Below are 16089 nucleotides of genomic sequence, written 5' to 3'. Positions count from 1 at the left end.
GCAGATGTTCATTCCACCACGCCAGTGCAGTAGAGACCAGTCAAGTGAAGTGGAAAGGAGTGAGGCGCCTTCATATGAAAATTTCCTGGTGAATTGACCGTCAAAATTTTATGAAAGGTAAGTGTGATAGATCGTAATAGAGCGTACGCTAGCTTCTACGTGACAAATATTTTATAGAATACTTGTTAGAGTATTGCGATTACCTTTCGCACGATTTTGCACCAAAACTACAAAACCAGAAAAAAAACAACTGGTGCGGCATCTCTCCTCGCGAAAAAGGATTGTTGCCGCAGTTACACTAAGGAGAGATGCCGCACATTTTTCTGTTAGGAGAGATGCCGCACTTTTCTTACCCTCATATTATAAGGTGTACAGTGTCATTTATTTCACCTTTTGACACATGGAATATTTTGAACACAGTGTTACATGTACTGTAGACTATGTATTTTAACAAAGAATGCAATGCAAACACAACAATATACACATGTTATTTATGCTTGTATATAAGTTATGTAAAATAGAGTGTACTTAAATATTAAATTGTCTAAAAGTTTCTAAGCACTCGTTTCTTATTCTTTTCAAGATGTCTAACACATACAGAAGAAGATCTGCTAGGGCTTCGTGGTCTGATGAGACCCTGAAAGAGGCATGTACCAGAGTGCAAACCGGGGACATAGGGAAAAGAGAAGCTGAACGATATTACGGCATTCCAGCGAGAACCATATGTCGAAGGATTTAAAAAGGCGATTTCTCCAAGAAGAGTCTTGGACCTGAAGGGGTTTTCGGTGCACATAATGAAAAAAAATTAGTTTCCCATATTCAACGTCTAGGTGCAGCAGATTTTGCTCCAGACAGACAAGCAGTTAGGGGTGTTGGCGTACAAATTTGATGAAAAATTAAATATTAAACACGCGTTCTCGCATGAATCGCAGATGGCAGGAAACGTATGGTTAAATTCCTTTCTGAGGAGAAATCCTGAACTTTCTTTGCGACAAGCTCAAGGCCTCTCTATCAACAGAGCTCAAGGAATGATTCGTGAAGATGTGGAAAACTATTTTACGTTGCTAGAAAAGTTTATGGAAGAACATGATCTAATGAATAAACCAGGTAACATTTTTAACGTCGATGAAACAGGATTCCCACTCATCAACAGACCTGGAAAGGTTGTGACCTCCAAAGGTTCAAAGACTGTGCACACATTGACTCCAAAAGAAGGGGGAGACAATGTAAAGCTGATAGGGTGTTGTAGTGCAGAAGGAACATTTCTTCCTCCTGTTCTTATTATGAAAGGTGTGAATAAAAAACCTGAATTCGTTGATGGACTTTCTCCAGGATCCGATGTCTACATGAACCCTAAATCGTCGTACATCAGTGCTGATCTATCCATGAAATGGTTCAAAGAACACTTCGTTCCCAGGAAACATCCAGGCAAAGCTCCTAGATTGCCATCCATCACATGTGCATGCATTAGAGCTTCTGGAGTATGCGGCTGAAGTTGGTGTTATCGTTTTGTGTTTGCCAAGTCACACTACACAAGCCCTTCAACCCTTGGACAGATCTGTATTTGGTCCAGTCAGTAACATCATATTACAACAAGGAAGCAACATCATGGATGAGAACCCATAAAGACAGAAATATCACAAGATACCAAGCAGGCTCTCCTCATTGGTGCGGCGTGGAATAAAGCTGCTTCTGTTGGAAATTCCATTTCAGGTTTCCGAGTCTGTGGCATTTATCCTTTAAATTCAAATGCTATTCCCGACTACTTCTTTTCCATTTCTGATGCTTGTCAGTCAGGTCCTAGTCCACTTTCATCCACCCACACCAAAATATCTGACCATAATGATTCGCAAGATCTAGAGTCACCTTCATCGAGTACCTCAGGAAGTCTCTCACCCAGTGACGTGCGGTGACGTCGACACTTGGGGTAGCAGTCAGTGGCGTGCTCAAGGTGGGGGTTGTTGTGAGTCACACCCTTTAGGGCCAGTATTCCTTCAAAAAAGAAGAATGTCAATAACAGGAAAAGATTGCAAAATTATGAATGAGTACTAGAAAAAAGTACACGTAACCCCCACCCACATTCGAAAATAAAAAAAACTATTTGATTTGACTCTAAGCCAGAGATCCTGGGTTCGAATCTCGGATTGGCCATTTGTGTTCTTTGTGTGTTTTCCTTCATCTATTTTGTTGTACCAAAGGTGGCGGAAAAGCGAAGTAAAATAAACCAATTTGAGCAATCAATCAATGATTTGATTTCATTTTTGTTACTTAGCGTCGCTTTTTTGTCAAATTTGGTAAATTGTGAAGATGATACGATGAAACTGATGAAGGGAACGAGCACAGGGAACGCCCATGCCCGAGTCGGGGTTCGAACCCGGAACGCCTGGTGTCGTAGCGCGCTGTGATAACCACTCCCCCGCGCTTGATTGATTTGGTGACAGGAAACAAAACACAACACACTTTTTTGTAGTTTCTTCAATGATATTCATTTGACTTTTTGAGTTCTGAGATACATTTTTCATTCCAAATTATTTCATTATTCACTGCAACACAGGACAAGAATGCGCACTCATCACGGATTCGAATCCTGGCCTGGATTGTTCATATCAGGTCCCTTCACCAATTTCATCATATCATCACTCAATCCTCATTTTCGCGATAACCAAATGTGGCAGAAAAGCGAAGTAAAATAAACCAAACCAACAACAATATGAACCCGCGTTCTCTTGCCCAAATAAATACATCCGTATTTATGACTGTTACAGGCCAATATATTAGTATATTTAAATAAAACACTACTAAAACGAGAGTCAGAGAGAGCCTGAGCACATATTTGTAATTTAATCATTATATATTCCATATTTGAGAAAGAAAAAAAGAAAGAAAGCATAACATTATTGTCTGCACATAACACGTTCGCATTTTATAAATAATAAAACTACATCCCATATTATACATACACACATATTGTACAACGTGGAAAAGGTTGTGTAAATACAGTGAACATAAGTACTGCAGAAAATTTTACCCTGTGTTCTTTAGAGGATTTACAAAAAAATTATGAGAAACCAATCCCCTATCTGTCCTATAGGAGATAGACTGGGGGACCTGAAAGCCTGGGCTTTCAACCATTGCAGCGGGGTGCGTGGGGGCAAGGGAAGTAGAGGTAGAAATCTTCCTTTTCCTTGGGCCGGCCGTTTCTACCTGGAAACTGGCCTGGCTGAAGAAGAGCGAGCTAGGGTATCCAGCCAGCTTTGCCCGCGGAGAACATCGATGGACGAGAAGTGCGTGGAAAAGAAGGTGTTGCATATGAGCTGTGGTGGCTTTAACAAGACAATAAATATTGTGATTTGAATATAATTCGAGATGTGAGATTGATTGATCTATCTCTGCTAGACTAGCTACTCCTCAGTGCACGTCACTGCTCTCACCTGTCACAGTTAAACCAACAACCTCGCAAGCAACACAACTGACACCAAAAGTAGGTCAACAACCTCCTTTTGTGCCCCAGAATCAATTACCACGAATAAATTCAAACCCTTCAACATCTATCTGTAGTTCCACACCCACGGAAAGCCCTCGTAAGTACCTCCGCCCGCTGATTCCCATTCCAGAAGTTCCTCGCCAAGGTAAAAGGTTCAAACAGTCAGCCGAAGTGCTCAATTCCGCTTCCAGACTTGCAAATATGAAACCAAAAAACTCACAATCAACTTCCAGGATCAAGACAGGACAAAAAGAAAAAAACAACCGGCACAAAGCAACCTGCGCCAGATGCTACAGCGAGTGGATCTGAGCAAGATATCAACAATTGTGTGGAATTCTTGGAGAATTACTTCCTCACGGCTTCCAAATCTGACTGGATCCAGTGTGTTACGTGTTCGAAATGGATACACGAAACCTGCACTGTGTATGGAACAATGTGTGTGTACTGTGGAAGAAAGAATGTTCGTGAGAAGAACTTAAAGAGGCAGAAGTGAGTCAGTGCGGCATCTCTCCTCGTGTTTTTCATGACACTCAAAATTCAATGCTTTTGTAATTTGAAAAAATATCCATTTAAATTCTTCCTAATGGATGCCAATTACTTTTTTTTTAAAGTGCAAGGACTGTAGTTAAGTTTTCATGTCGATAAATTTCCACAAAAGCGGAGATGTTTTTTTTCTATTCAGTTATGAAAATGTGCGGCGTCTCTCCTCGTTTTACCCTATTTTGGCAAAAATAACAATTATAAATATATTTTTCTTGTTTTAGGGGGTGACATACTGCTTGGTGTACACCCCTGTCCCTCGCTCGTCCAGTGTAAGGTTCCACGGTGTAACGTAACGTGTAGCCTAACTTTGGGATGGGAGGGGACACAATCAAAGTTTTCCATTCCATAAAAATAGCGCCCAGGACTATTTTGCTTGAATAAGTACCGGTACTACATTTGCAAAATCATACTTTACTACATTACTTTGCTTAAGTAATGTGTTTACATTAATACACAGCTTCAATTAGACATTATAAATATTAAATATTTATTGGAAAATCAACAAACTCAGGAGAAATTTAAACATACAGAAAACTTTTGTTTATAATAGTAGTAGTGTATTCTTCTTAGGCTCTGTCAATTCAATCCTGTATGATCCCGAATCCCGATATGATCCTTGAGTGCCAATAATTGATTTGTTCTTTTAACTCCACTTTATGCACAGTATGGCTAATCGGGACTGGACCTACAGTTTAAAGTGGGATCCGAACCACTTGTGCCTCCACCGGGTATCGAACCCAGGACCCCTCGACAAGGCGACGACGCTAACACTGCGCCATCGGGGAGGCCTTGCCTGCCAATAAGTTCGACGGAAACAAATAACCATCTATTGCACAAGAAATGCTAAAAAGAAGCATATTTTCATTACTGAATTTCAGTACTTGGTAAGTCTTTCGGAGTCCGGATCCCCTGTACCCCCTAAATACGTCCTTGCTGGGTTCAAACTCATCATCAATTAAGTATTTAGTAATTTACTTTTATATGTAATAACTAGACTTTTTAGGATCTAAAAAGTGTTCTTTTAGGTTTCTAAAATAGGCTCTAAAAATCCTAAAATAGCTTCAAAAATCCTAAAATATGTCCTAAAAATCATAAGTTAGGCTCGAAAAATCCTGAAGTAGGTTCAAAAAAACTTAAAATAGTTCAAAATTCCTGAAAAATACTAATTAGGTATAGTCGCCAGCAATAAAAATGGGACACCTATATCCTGAAACACGCACTATCTTGCATAACGTTATGTGTGTTGCCTAACCCTACGGCGATGGCAGAACTTACCATTGGAAATTTGCTATTAAAATCCACTCTTCGCCGTATAGTTAGGGAAGACTCTTTTCTCATGTGATCCACAGTCAAACTCGGCAATTTTGTCTGTGAGGATCATCGTACAGATGCTGAAAATAATATTTCAACAAAAACATTGTTAGTTATGTAAACTTCAATGCTGAAATGTTAGTTTGTAAGACGTGTGTGCAAGTGACGCGAAAGTAGATCAGACCACTTTGGATTGTACAGGTAACAGTGGCACCAGACATTTTGCTTTGTTTAGAGCTTTGAAAAATCACCATGGACTTGGAGGAATGGAAATCGACAGAGAGTATGTTTCAAACAAGTTCGTCATTGATTTTTTTCGTGACCAAACAAAGCAAATGCCTCTGTGTGATATAAAAATCCTGTAAAACCTTTAAAAATATATAAAAACCTAAAAAAAGCTTGATTTAGGCGCATAAACCTAAAATAGGTTCTAACAAGCAAAATAGTTTTTTAGTTGTTGCATTTTTTAATGAAACGTGACATAACTTCTTCTTTCTTACATACCTGTAAAGGAAAAAATAGGTTACAAACATAAAATCCGATGTCTGGTAATAACATAATAAATATGTGAATGAATGGCTTTTCTGCCACTTTTGACTAATCGCGAAATTATAAATATGTATATCGTGTAATAATTCATATATATATATATATATATATATATATATATATATATATATATATATATGCTTGTATGTATATATTAAGCTCTTCTTCAATCCCACCACCATACTCCACCAGTCTTCAATGATTTCGCACCCTGACCTTGCAAAGGGAAAAACCTTACCAGGCACGTATATGTAGAAATACATTACTGGTATGTCCGACCAAGTGTCTGAATAATAATAATAATAATAATAATAATAATAATAATAAATAATAAATAATTATATTAAATTAAATTAAAATAATATTAATTATATATGTTAATTAATTAATATTGTATTCTTATTATTACATGAACAGGTAAAATGATGGTGAAAGAACATATCTATAACATAACTTTTTCATTGTCTAGCTTCCGTGCAGTGAAGATTTGTACAAAAACAACTGCCCTCACAAGGAAATTAATGTCAAATAGATAAAGAATTGAATATTTATAGAATAACATAAATGGAATTATATCCAAATGACGAAAAGTAAAGTTCCTGATTAATATTTTATGAGCATTATCATGAGTAGTAGTGTGCATAAATCTTTTGAACTGTCCTTGAAAGCCGTATGAGCCTTGAAAGCCTTGCCTTCCAATAAGTTCAGCGGAAATAAATAAATAACCATCGATTATGTAACAAATGCTAAACAAGTATGTTTTGATCATTTTATTCTATTACTCGCTAAATCTTTCCGCGGGGGATGGGTCCGGACCCCCCTGGACCTCCCCTAAATACGTCCTTGAACCTTACCTGTGTGTTTCATGTCTTTCTGTCTTGCAGGGCCGGCTTCGAAGGTGGGGTTCACCTTCTGTGGCCAGGGAAAGACGCGAAAGCAATGCATGGAGGAGAAGAAGCAGAAGAGGCGAGACTTGCGACGGAGGCCGAAGCCAAAGATTCCCAGCCCTGCGTCGTACGCACCGGAGCAGCACTGGAACGCCGTTTACAGCTCTCCTGCGTACTCCATAGGGATGAAGTGCGAGGTGCCAGACAAATGCTTAGGGCCAGGTAGGTTGCAATTAAAGATGCCCTTTGACATACATGTATGTGTTGACTTCGGGGACAAGGCATTTTCTGTGTTCACCGCTTCCAAATTCTTCAATGACACACACATTCACACACACAGGTAGTACTCCAGCAGTAAGTATGTTTCTTTATACAGCATATTTGCAGAAGATACAACTCAACCCACAAGTGTATCAATATACGCTGTATAAAACACACCTTATTACTAACTTCGTTAACCCTGTACATGCATACATACATACATATTTACACATACAGGCAGTGGCGCGCCAAGGATTTTTGAAAGGGAGGGGTTATGTACACCTTTTCTGGTAGTCGTCCCTCATTCCGCCATCTTTTTCTACCTTTGACGATCTTTCTTTAGGAATACTGGCCCAAAGGGGGGTTATAACCCCCAACAACTCCCCTTGGGCACGCCACTGCATACAAGGTGTTTCCGTTACCTTGATTCAAACTTGCAGTTGGATGGAGACTGATATGAGACGAGGAAGCCCGGTTCGGAAACGCACCATTAAAAAGTTATGAGCCAAAACTATTTGGGGCTGCCTACGACAGTAGAATAAGACAAGTGAAATATGCAGCTAGTAGATTTAATATGGACCTTACTACAGAGCTTCCCGTCTACGACGAAAACGTTACAGTGATTATTGAAAATGGCGGATCCCAGTGTCGATGCAGGCACGACAGCGTCGCAAGAAGCTCTATCGCAGGGGTGCCCATCCCTCAGTGGCGAAGCGTGACATTTTTACGTAGTCATCGCAAGATTTGTCAAACGTCAGGGTCGATCTTTGAACGGAGAGGGGGGGGAGCACAATATTTCTCTGCTATAAACGCCAAGGTCACTGCCAATTCAATGTAAAACCTCATACCACACACCTTACGACTACAAAAGACATAATTCTATCCCATACGACGAGAATTATTAAATATGATGGAAACTGAAATGCAAACACCTCAATTGTCGCGTTTAAAGGTAAGAAGAACCTTTATGGTTCGCCGTCAATTGTTGTTTTGATAACGAGAAGTAATATTCATATCGTTCAATGTGTGATTTTCCTCTTAACAAGTGGAAATAGCAGACATTCGAGTGGTGTGCCCAGGATTTTCCAAGGGCGGGGGGGTTTACGTGTACTTTTTAATAGTCATTCCTGAAGTCCTCATTTTGTCATCTTTTGCTGCCTTTTCTTTCTTCGTCTTCTTTTTTTTTCAAAGAATATTGAGCCTAAGCAGAATTATGATCCTCACCACCCCTCCTTGAGCACGCCACTGGACACTCGGAAGAATCTTGATGACTCCAGACAAACCCTGCCGTGGCTGTAAAGATGGGGATGGGGGCTGAAAAAAGGGCCTGTTATGACCCATACCTTCAAGAGTGGAGAAAAGTATAGGTCGTTGGACCTGTCTGCCTGTTCGGAAGCGTTCGGCTGTTCTCGGCACCGGCAGAGACCAGAGAGATTAGCACCATTCTGCGATGAGCTGGGCCGACGAACACCTATAGCCCCGTCTAGTTGGCTGAACTTTTTGACACTCGGTGCAGTGCAGGTGTATCCAGTATCAGGGTGGTGCAAGGAAATGACGTTCAACCAACTAGATGGAGAGCGGTGTTCAAGTTCAGAAGATTCAACAAATGCCTGTCTGCTGCTTTAAACGGTCATTTGATTAGTTAGCACGCACCACGTGACCATATACACCGGTCCGAAAGATAGTGCAGACGGCGAATCTCTTGCGTATTTCGAGCTGTTTCATGCTGTCGCTTGGCTTATTTCGCACAAATATGCGAGTATTCTGACATTATTTTTACTGCTTCTCTAAAACATATAAAATGCAATATTTTTATTATTTTGCTTGGTCATCGCCGCATATCCCGATGACCGGACGCCTCGCCTATGCCATCCCTCCCAAGGCCAACGGCGCAATCCCCTAAAAAATCATGTCATGCGTCTCCCCCATCCCAAAGATCATCTCATTCGTGCCCTCAAACCTCATCGTAATCCCCACAGAGTATTTAATTACGACAGCGTGTTAACCGATTGTAACTTTTCTCTCAGCTTTACTGAACACACTTGATCTGCCTCTCCTCCATAAACAGGGGTTCACATCACTCAAGACCGCCCCTAAAATCGTTCATCATAATCCCCACAAAATGTTTTTGTTGAATACATAATAAATTATGTTTATTTGAATGACATGCCATGTTAAACTGTCCATATTTTTTATTGTTCGATTTTCGAAAAAAACTTAAAGCTAGCACATTGATTGGTTAAATGTAATTAATTAAATTATGTAAATATGCATATAAATAGTGTTTTTGAGTGAGTTTATAAAACTCACAATTTGAGTATTTTACTCAAATTGTTCCACAACTTAAGATAAAGATAATAAATTCAACCCTCGCAAACCTAACATGCTCCAGCCGCATGACCGATTGTGTTTCCCGAGAAATTACATCACCCTAGCTAGAAATTCTTAAGCTCAGGGCAATAACATAATACGGTTTTTCTTTCAAAGAACTCCCCCCTTCCTCGGCCACGTTTTCTTGGGGTAAATATATTTTAGTAACTCATAACAATAATTAAGTGGATTTTATCTTCAGTGCAAATGTAACTTGTTTAAGTAATTTTTTTCTGTGACATGAAATTAGAAATGCGGATTCGATATATTTTTGTTCCAAATGATGCACCTGGTTTAAATTAAGCAGTATACTAACCAAAGCATTATATCTTAAGAAGTGATGTTATTAATTAACATCGAGAATATCAATTATGTCTTGTAATGCAGTTATAGTATAAAACTTCACATTCACTTAAGTAAGGCACCAAACACGTACTCACGCAACGCATTATTGTGAGCGAAGCGATCAAGAAAATGTTTACATCCATTTCTTTGCAGGCTTTCAAGAATATTAATTTAATGAATGGGGGTGTCAATACTGACTTAGGGTCCCGAGATATTTAGTCTTTCTCAGCTTCTCTTTTGGCACGTTCCGGATCAAAAACATCTTCAAAATTTAACTCCAAACTTCTCTCTCTCCACTACAGAAATTCCTTGACAATCTAAGATTTAACACTTTATCAAGAGCTTCCTATCTCCCCCTTTAAATTTAATACTCAAACCTCCCACAAAAATTTCCATGCCAATTTTAGACTTACTGTTGATAATGAAGAGTGGATATTGGCTACTCCAAAATAATAATTATCAGTCTCCACACCATAAGTATAAGTATAAGACAATAGTAATACACAAGAATTGGATACCCCACGTCAATTTAACGCTCAATCCCCTCTAACTAAAATACCCGTCATAATCTAAGACCTATAATTGTATACTGTCCCTCGAACGTTTAATTCAGACCCCCCCCCTCCCAGAACCCACGTTTCAATTAAAGCCTGATATGTAAGAGTTGGATATTTCTCTCCCCCCACCCCCACCGATTCGATAATACCCTTGAACACTTTCTTTTCTTCATCTAATGGATTAAATATGGTGCATTTAAAGTGTACAATTTTTATATGTATTTAGGAAAATATATAAATATTGAATTTTATATTATTTGAAGGTAAAAAATCCCCCCCCCCAAAACTCTAGATGGCGCAACCTGCGCCATAATCCCCCCTGTGGGCACCCCTGATCTGTCGTATCGGCTCTAACATCCCTGAAGTCGTTCTGATGATATCACAGGCAAGAGGGGATGCAAAGGGTGTCCCTTAGCTAAGCACCCAATCGTCAACGATCAGGTTCAGGGCCAGTGCCGGATCTACAACCCTTGGGCCCCCCCGCAAAATATTACCAAAGGCCCCCTCTACCTACACCCACGCCCAGCTCATTTTTTTTTAAATAGGAAGGGGGTAATGCGAATTATATATGTATATGACACTGTTTTCTCACACCTGGAAAATGATACATTTGTTACAATCACGCAGTCATAACTTTTTCCTGATTAAAGATAGGTTAAAGAAACCTTCACCCCGGCATTTTTCGTAAAATTCTAGACTGATTTGATTCTAGTCTGACTGCCACGCGGGAAATCTGAGTTGGATGATCTAAGGTCGGAATTTTTCCCGCTTTGTCTCAGCATAAAACGGCTCTAGAGCCCACCCAGACTCAAATCAAATGGTATGGGGGGTAATGGCGGCCGCAGCGCGGTGCTGATCACATCACCTCCAAGATAGCCGACATCGAAAATTCTCTAGATGTGCCTTCATGACACGGTGTTATATGCACAGAGAACATTAACTTTACCTTTACCTGTAAATATTGTACTCGTTTCTGTACCCCTAAGTAACTACGTTTATTTTGTACATACACGTATAGGCTACGAACGAACCCTCTATTACATTTCATAACTGCTTTCCTAGTGAGGTCAGGCGGTAATTTTTAGAGTATGTGAAATACAAATAACTACAAATAAGTTTAGTTAGGAAGTTCTGAATTAGTGGTTTTTGAATTCAACATTGTTCCTGAAAACTTTCATAGTTACTTAACTAGAGTTGTTTCGGTCCAGCCCCGATTAGCCTGTGTGAGCAAAAAGTGGAACTAAAACAAATTTTGACTTTGAGGATCCTGTTGCTTTCTAGGAAAAAACACGGTTTTTCGCCCCTGTAAAAAGATGGGAGAAAAAGTCAATTTTCTTCTCAATTTTCTGAAGTGAAAGAAAGTAATAATTCTTTTCCCACAATTGACGCATGCGTCACTTCAGATCCAAGAAATGTAATATAATCTTAGTTGAGCGCTCTCGTGTAAAATAAATACTTGTCCTATACGAAGAAATTAGAATGTAGAAATGCTCACTAATGTCGTCGCAGAGCAAGCTGTCCCTTTTCCCACAATTGACGCATGCGCAGCATGCTCCGCATGCGTTCAGGAGACGCCTCTGAGGTAAGGTAACGTAAATAATGATATTTTCTGTAAAAAGAGTAACATGCTACAGTCAACACAGTTACTGATATACATTTCGTTAACGCGAAATTTGCCGAAAAAGTACATCCCTTACCCAAATCTGCTTATGATTGTAATGATTTGAGTGTCTTGCAATCAGACTTATGTATTTATTGCCGAATTTGTTAAGAAATAAATGAAGAAAGTGTCGTCAATAAGAATCTTTATTGTAAACAGTTTAATTTAAATTATTTATTTGCTTTTGTTCCCCCAAGGACCGGACGAGTATCTTCTTCCCTCGCTTATTGGTTGCAGTAAAGAAGGTGACAAGATTCAGGCGCCATCTTACTTCATAGGGGAGAAGTACAGGCCTATTCCGGACAGCAGAAGGTTCTTCCCTGGTCCCGGACACTACGAAGTTGGCAGCCCTAATTTGTACAAAGAAAAGGCGCCAAAATACACCATGATGGCAAGAACCGAACCTCCGGCCGACAAATCCAAGAAGCCAACTATGGTGACTTACGACGTAACTGATGTAAGTTTACAGAAGTACTACTATATTACACTCCTACTTTACGAAATTGATATACTCTGTCCCCGGAATCTGTGGAGCAAGGACGCGCATAGCGGCAGAAAAGGGGGAGAAATCGAGTCGGCAGAGCGAAGCAGTACACGCTGCTGCTAAGGCTGGTAACTGCAGTCGCTTTCCTCTCTCCACACAATCCCGTTCCCTTTCACGTGTTCATTGTCGAAGCCGTCTCGCGTCACTACCTGCGCAGAGACTTGTTTTCGTTCGCTTGCTCCAGATATAACCGAGACAGAGTATAAACTAAGGAAGCTTTCAGACCGAAGCGACACGCGACAAAAGACACGTAACTCTTGGAAACGAACCTTCAGAAATATATGCAACTTTCAAACAGAAGCGACACGACAAGCTGCACGTTTCGCTCGGCCTGGTCTGTTTTCCCAATACCGTGCATCGTGTCGCCTTGGTCTGTTCATCGCGTATGCGCGGTGAATGTTTTGCCGAAGGGCAATTTCAGACCGGATCGACACGCGACACATGTCACTTGGGAATGACTCAATCAACAGCAACTTTTCACACCGTAGCGGCATGGTAGACCTCACAAGCCAGCGTTCAATTGGTGAAATCCTCAAGCAATATATGTCACGTTTCATATGTCGCTTCGGTGTGAAATCCCCGTTTCCCATGTTGCCTGTCGCGTATCGCCTACAGTTTGTCGCTTCTGAAAACTCCATAAGGCCTCCCCGATAGCGCCGTCGCCTTGTAATCAAGGGGTCCCGGGTTCGATTCCCGGTGGAGGCCATAGTGGTTCGGATCCCACTTTAAACTGTAGGTCCAGTCCCGATTAACCTTACTGTGCATAAAGTGGACTTAAAACACGAAATCAATCAATCAATGAAAGCTCCATGACACTTTTAAAATTTATAATCAAAATAATTTTATTCTAAAGTTCAGATTGTTAGTCAAAAATTTAAATTACGGATTAAGAATTTTGTAAAAGCATACGATTCTATTTTTTCCCGATTTTACCTGCAATTATAAATTGCAATGGCATCTTATTCGATTACGGCCCGTTTCGCCTTATTGCCTTTTTACCCCCCCCCCCCAATAGAATTTCGCGTGATTTATGTGACATTAACTTTCTAAGGCGAAACGGAATATCCCATTTCGCCTTATCCTGTTTCGCCTTACACAAAAAAAATTCCCACCAGGGAATATTATCAACATGAAGGGTCATTATTATTAATGTATTATTAACCTAACCTAACCTAACCTAACCTAACCGACAGGACAATGGGAGCCAAGTTAAGCAACATCACAACCTCTGCGCTCCCATTATGAATTACCCTTCAAGTCGATAATATTCCCAGGTGGGAATTTTTTTTGTGTGTAAAGCGAAATGGGATGTCCCGTTTCGCCTTAGAAAGTTCGTGTCACATAAATCACGCGAAATTCTATTGGGGCAGGTGAAAACGCAATAAGGCGAAACGGGAGGACAGGTCTTATTCACATGCTTGTAACACTCTCTAAGACCACCACATATTTATAGCAAGACCTTAATAGATCAGTGCTCGAAGCGAGAAATGAGGGGGAGATGCAGGGGACGGTACCCCCAAGCTAGCAAACTTTTTACTAAGCACCCGGTGTTCAATACAGCCACTTTTCTCCGAGGAAAGGGGAGGGGACATAGGCGTCAAAATATAATACTAATATTTCCCATTACCTCTAACGTGTAATTAAATTAGGTCTAATTAACCGTCATTTTAAGAATGAGATTATGAGAATCAATAAAGTAATATTATAGCATGTAATACCTTACATTTTGAACAAACTAATGGATCGAGGCTTTTTTACAATATATGCGAATCTGTGGATGAAATCATGAATGAAACTATCTGTGGGTTCCTTGCCCGCAGGTTGACGCGTTCATTGAAGCTTGAAGCGTATCTTGACCCTTCCTATTTCTTAATTTTGTCTTCACCCTATTCAGTGCTGCCGGAGTGGTTAGCACATCGCGCTACGACGTCAGGGATCCCGGATTCGAATCCCGGTCTTGGCATGGATGTTTGTGAGGGTCCATTCATCATATGATCACTTATCGCCATCTTCTCAAATTAGCCCAAAGTAACGAAGTAAAATAAAGCAAATCAATCAACGATTTAGTGCTGAATAGCCCTTCTACACCGGCAGTCAATTACAATAATGTAAATTGCCGGGTGGCCAGAATTAAAGTTACCCAACTCAGAGCCCTCTCTGTAGCCTCTTTGAGGCATCGTAGAACTCTGAAATTTGGTGAATCCACTATGCAGACTATGGGGAAGAGTATGGCGATATAGAAAAAAAGTAGTTCAATTTTCCGCCACCAGGTTGAAATGTGGCGCTGTACTTCCATGATGGGTTGTAATAATGACGTAGTAAACTGCTCCAATTGGTTATGGATTTGTCTTTACCTTGCAATCTTGCAATAAACGAGAGATTATTATACTGATGCCGAAACTCTTACCGATTCCCACCGATATCGCTACGAGATACCGATACTTGAAACTTACACCTAATTAAAATTTGTTCAAAATATTTAATCTATATTTGTGAGTAAATATTCTTCTCCATTAGATGCATGAATTTACGAAGAAATTAGCTACAGAATATTCAAGAATTACCTCATAATATTAAAATAGATATTATGTAATCAAGAAATGCTGCTTTTCGTGCAAAATTGGTGCAAGGTAAAGAAAAAAATTGAATTTTGCATAATTTCAAGGATAATTTGAATCCTCGAAAATGTTGCCCGACAATTTTGCGGAATCCGTAAAATATCAAAATGGCGGAAAAGTATCAGCTAATATCGGTTGATGAATTCCCACCGATACTTTTCAATACCGATGCCACTGGTATCCAACGATACCGATACATCGAGTCAACCCCCCCCCCCCCCCGGCCTCCTTTGTCAAAGTGATGGAGAAATTTCAAAATGAGAACCAGCTACCAAAAAATAGTATACGTAGCCCCTTCCCTTTCGAAAATCCTGGTAACGCCACTGCTTCAGCTAATCTCCACTTCAAGCGCTGTGGCAAAAAGTATAACGCTATCTGCTTCCCACAAAAGAGCACACGACAGAAGGAACTAACTGTCAGCGAAAATCATCCACGTCGGGCAACCAGCCCCGTGACACCGCTTTCTTAAATTATTTAAACCGTTGTCATTTGTTTTTCTTTCCTCCAGGTGCATTATCACGAGCCTTGGGCTCCCAGCTATACTTTCGGCGTCAAGCATTCTCCCTGCCTGGGAAAGATACAACCAAAAGTCTACCCTACCAGCTTACGGCGTAATAAATGCTGCGAGCGATAATGATTCTGAGACATTTACATGTCAAACTTTTCCTTATGCAATAGTTTCCTAACATAAGTCGCAATAGATTATGCACAGATATCTACCTACCAATATGTTGTTTTCTTCAGTTATGTCTACATAAAATCAACTTACTATCTTTGTTTTTAAAAACCGTTAGCACTGCTAGGTGTACTTAAGTGCAAATTTCGAGAGAGATTAACATCGTGTGACTGGTTAATTTAGTTGTTTACAGGTGCGTCGCATGACAATGTTCGCATGGGTACATATTAAATGCTCTCTCTCTCTCACACACACACACGCATACGTATATTTATTCGAAGAAA

The 16089-nt window shown here is 40.1% G+C and overlaps 1 protein-coding gene across 4 annotated transcripts in view; it reads left to right on the top strand.

The window, feature by feature from the left end:
- The window catches only part of LOC145993770 (uncharacterized), a 97277-nt gene extending 81434 nt beyond the window's left edge, over positions 1-15843 (top strand). For all 4 annotated transcript variants that reach the window (XM_083129546.1, XM_083129544.1, XM_083129545.1 and 1 more), the window contains exons 7-9: positions 6772-6996; positions 12165-12424; positions 15638-15843. In XM_083129546.1, the coding sequence (XP_082985672.1) occupies positions 6772-6996; positions 12165-12424; positions 15638-15763 (611 nt within the window). In that variant the 3' untranslated portion in view covers positions 15764-15843. The remainder of the gene's footprint in view (positions 1-6771; positions 6997-12164; positions 12425-15637) is intronic.
- The last annotated feature ends 246 nt before the right edge of the window (positions 15844-16089 follow it).

Source organism: Lepisma saccharinum, chromosome 10, assembly GCF_977018435.1.
Source record: "Lepisma saccharinum chromosome 10, izLepSacc3.1, whole genome shotgun sequence".
Lineage (NCBI taxonomy): Eukaryota > Metazoa > Arthropoda > Insecta > Zygentoma > Lepismatidae > Lepisma > Lepisma saccharinum.
This window is presented reverse-complemented; position numbering and strand designations above follow the sequence as displayed.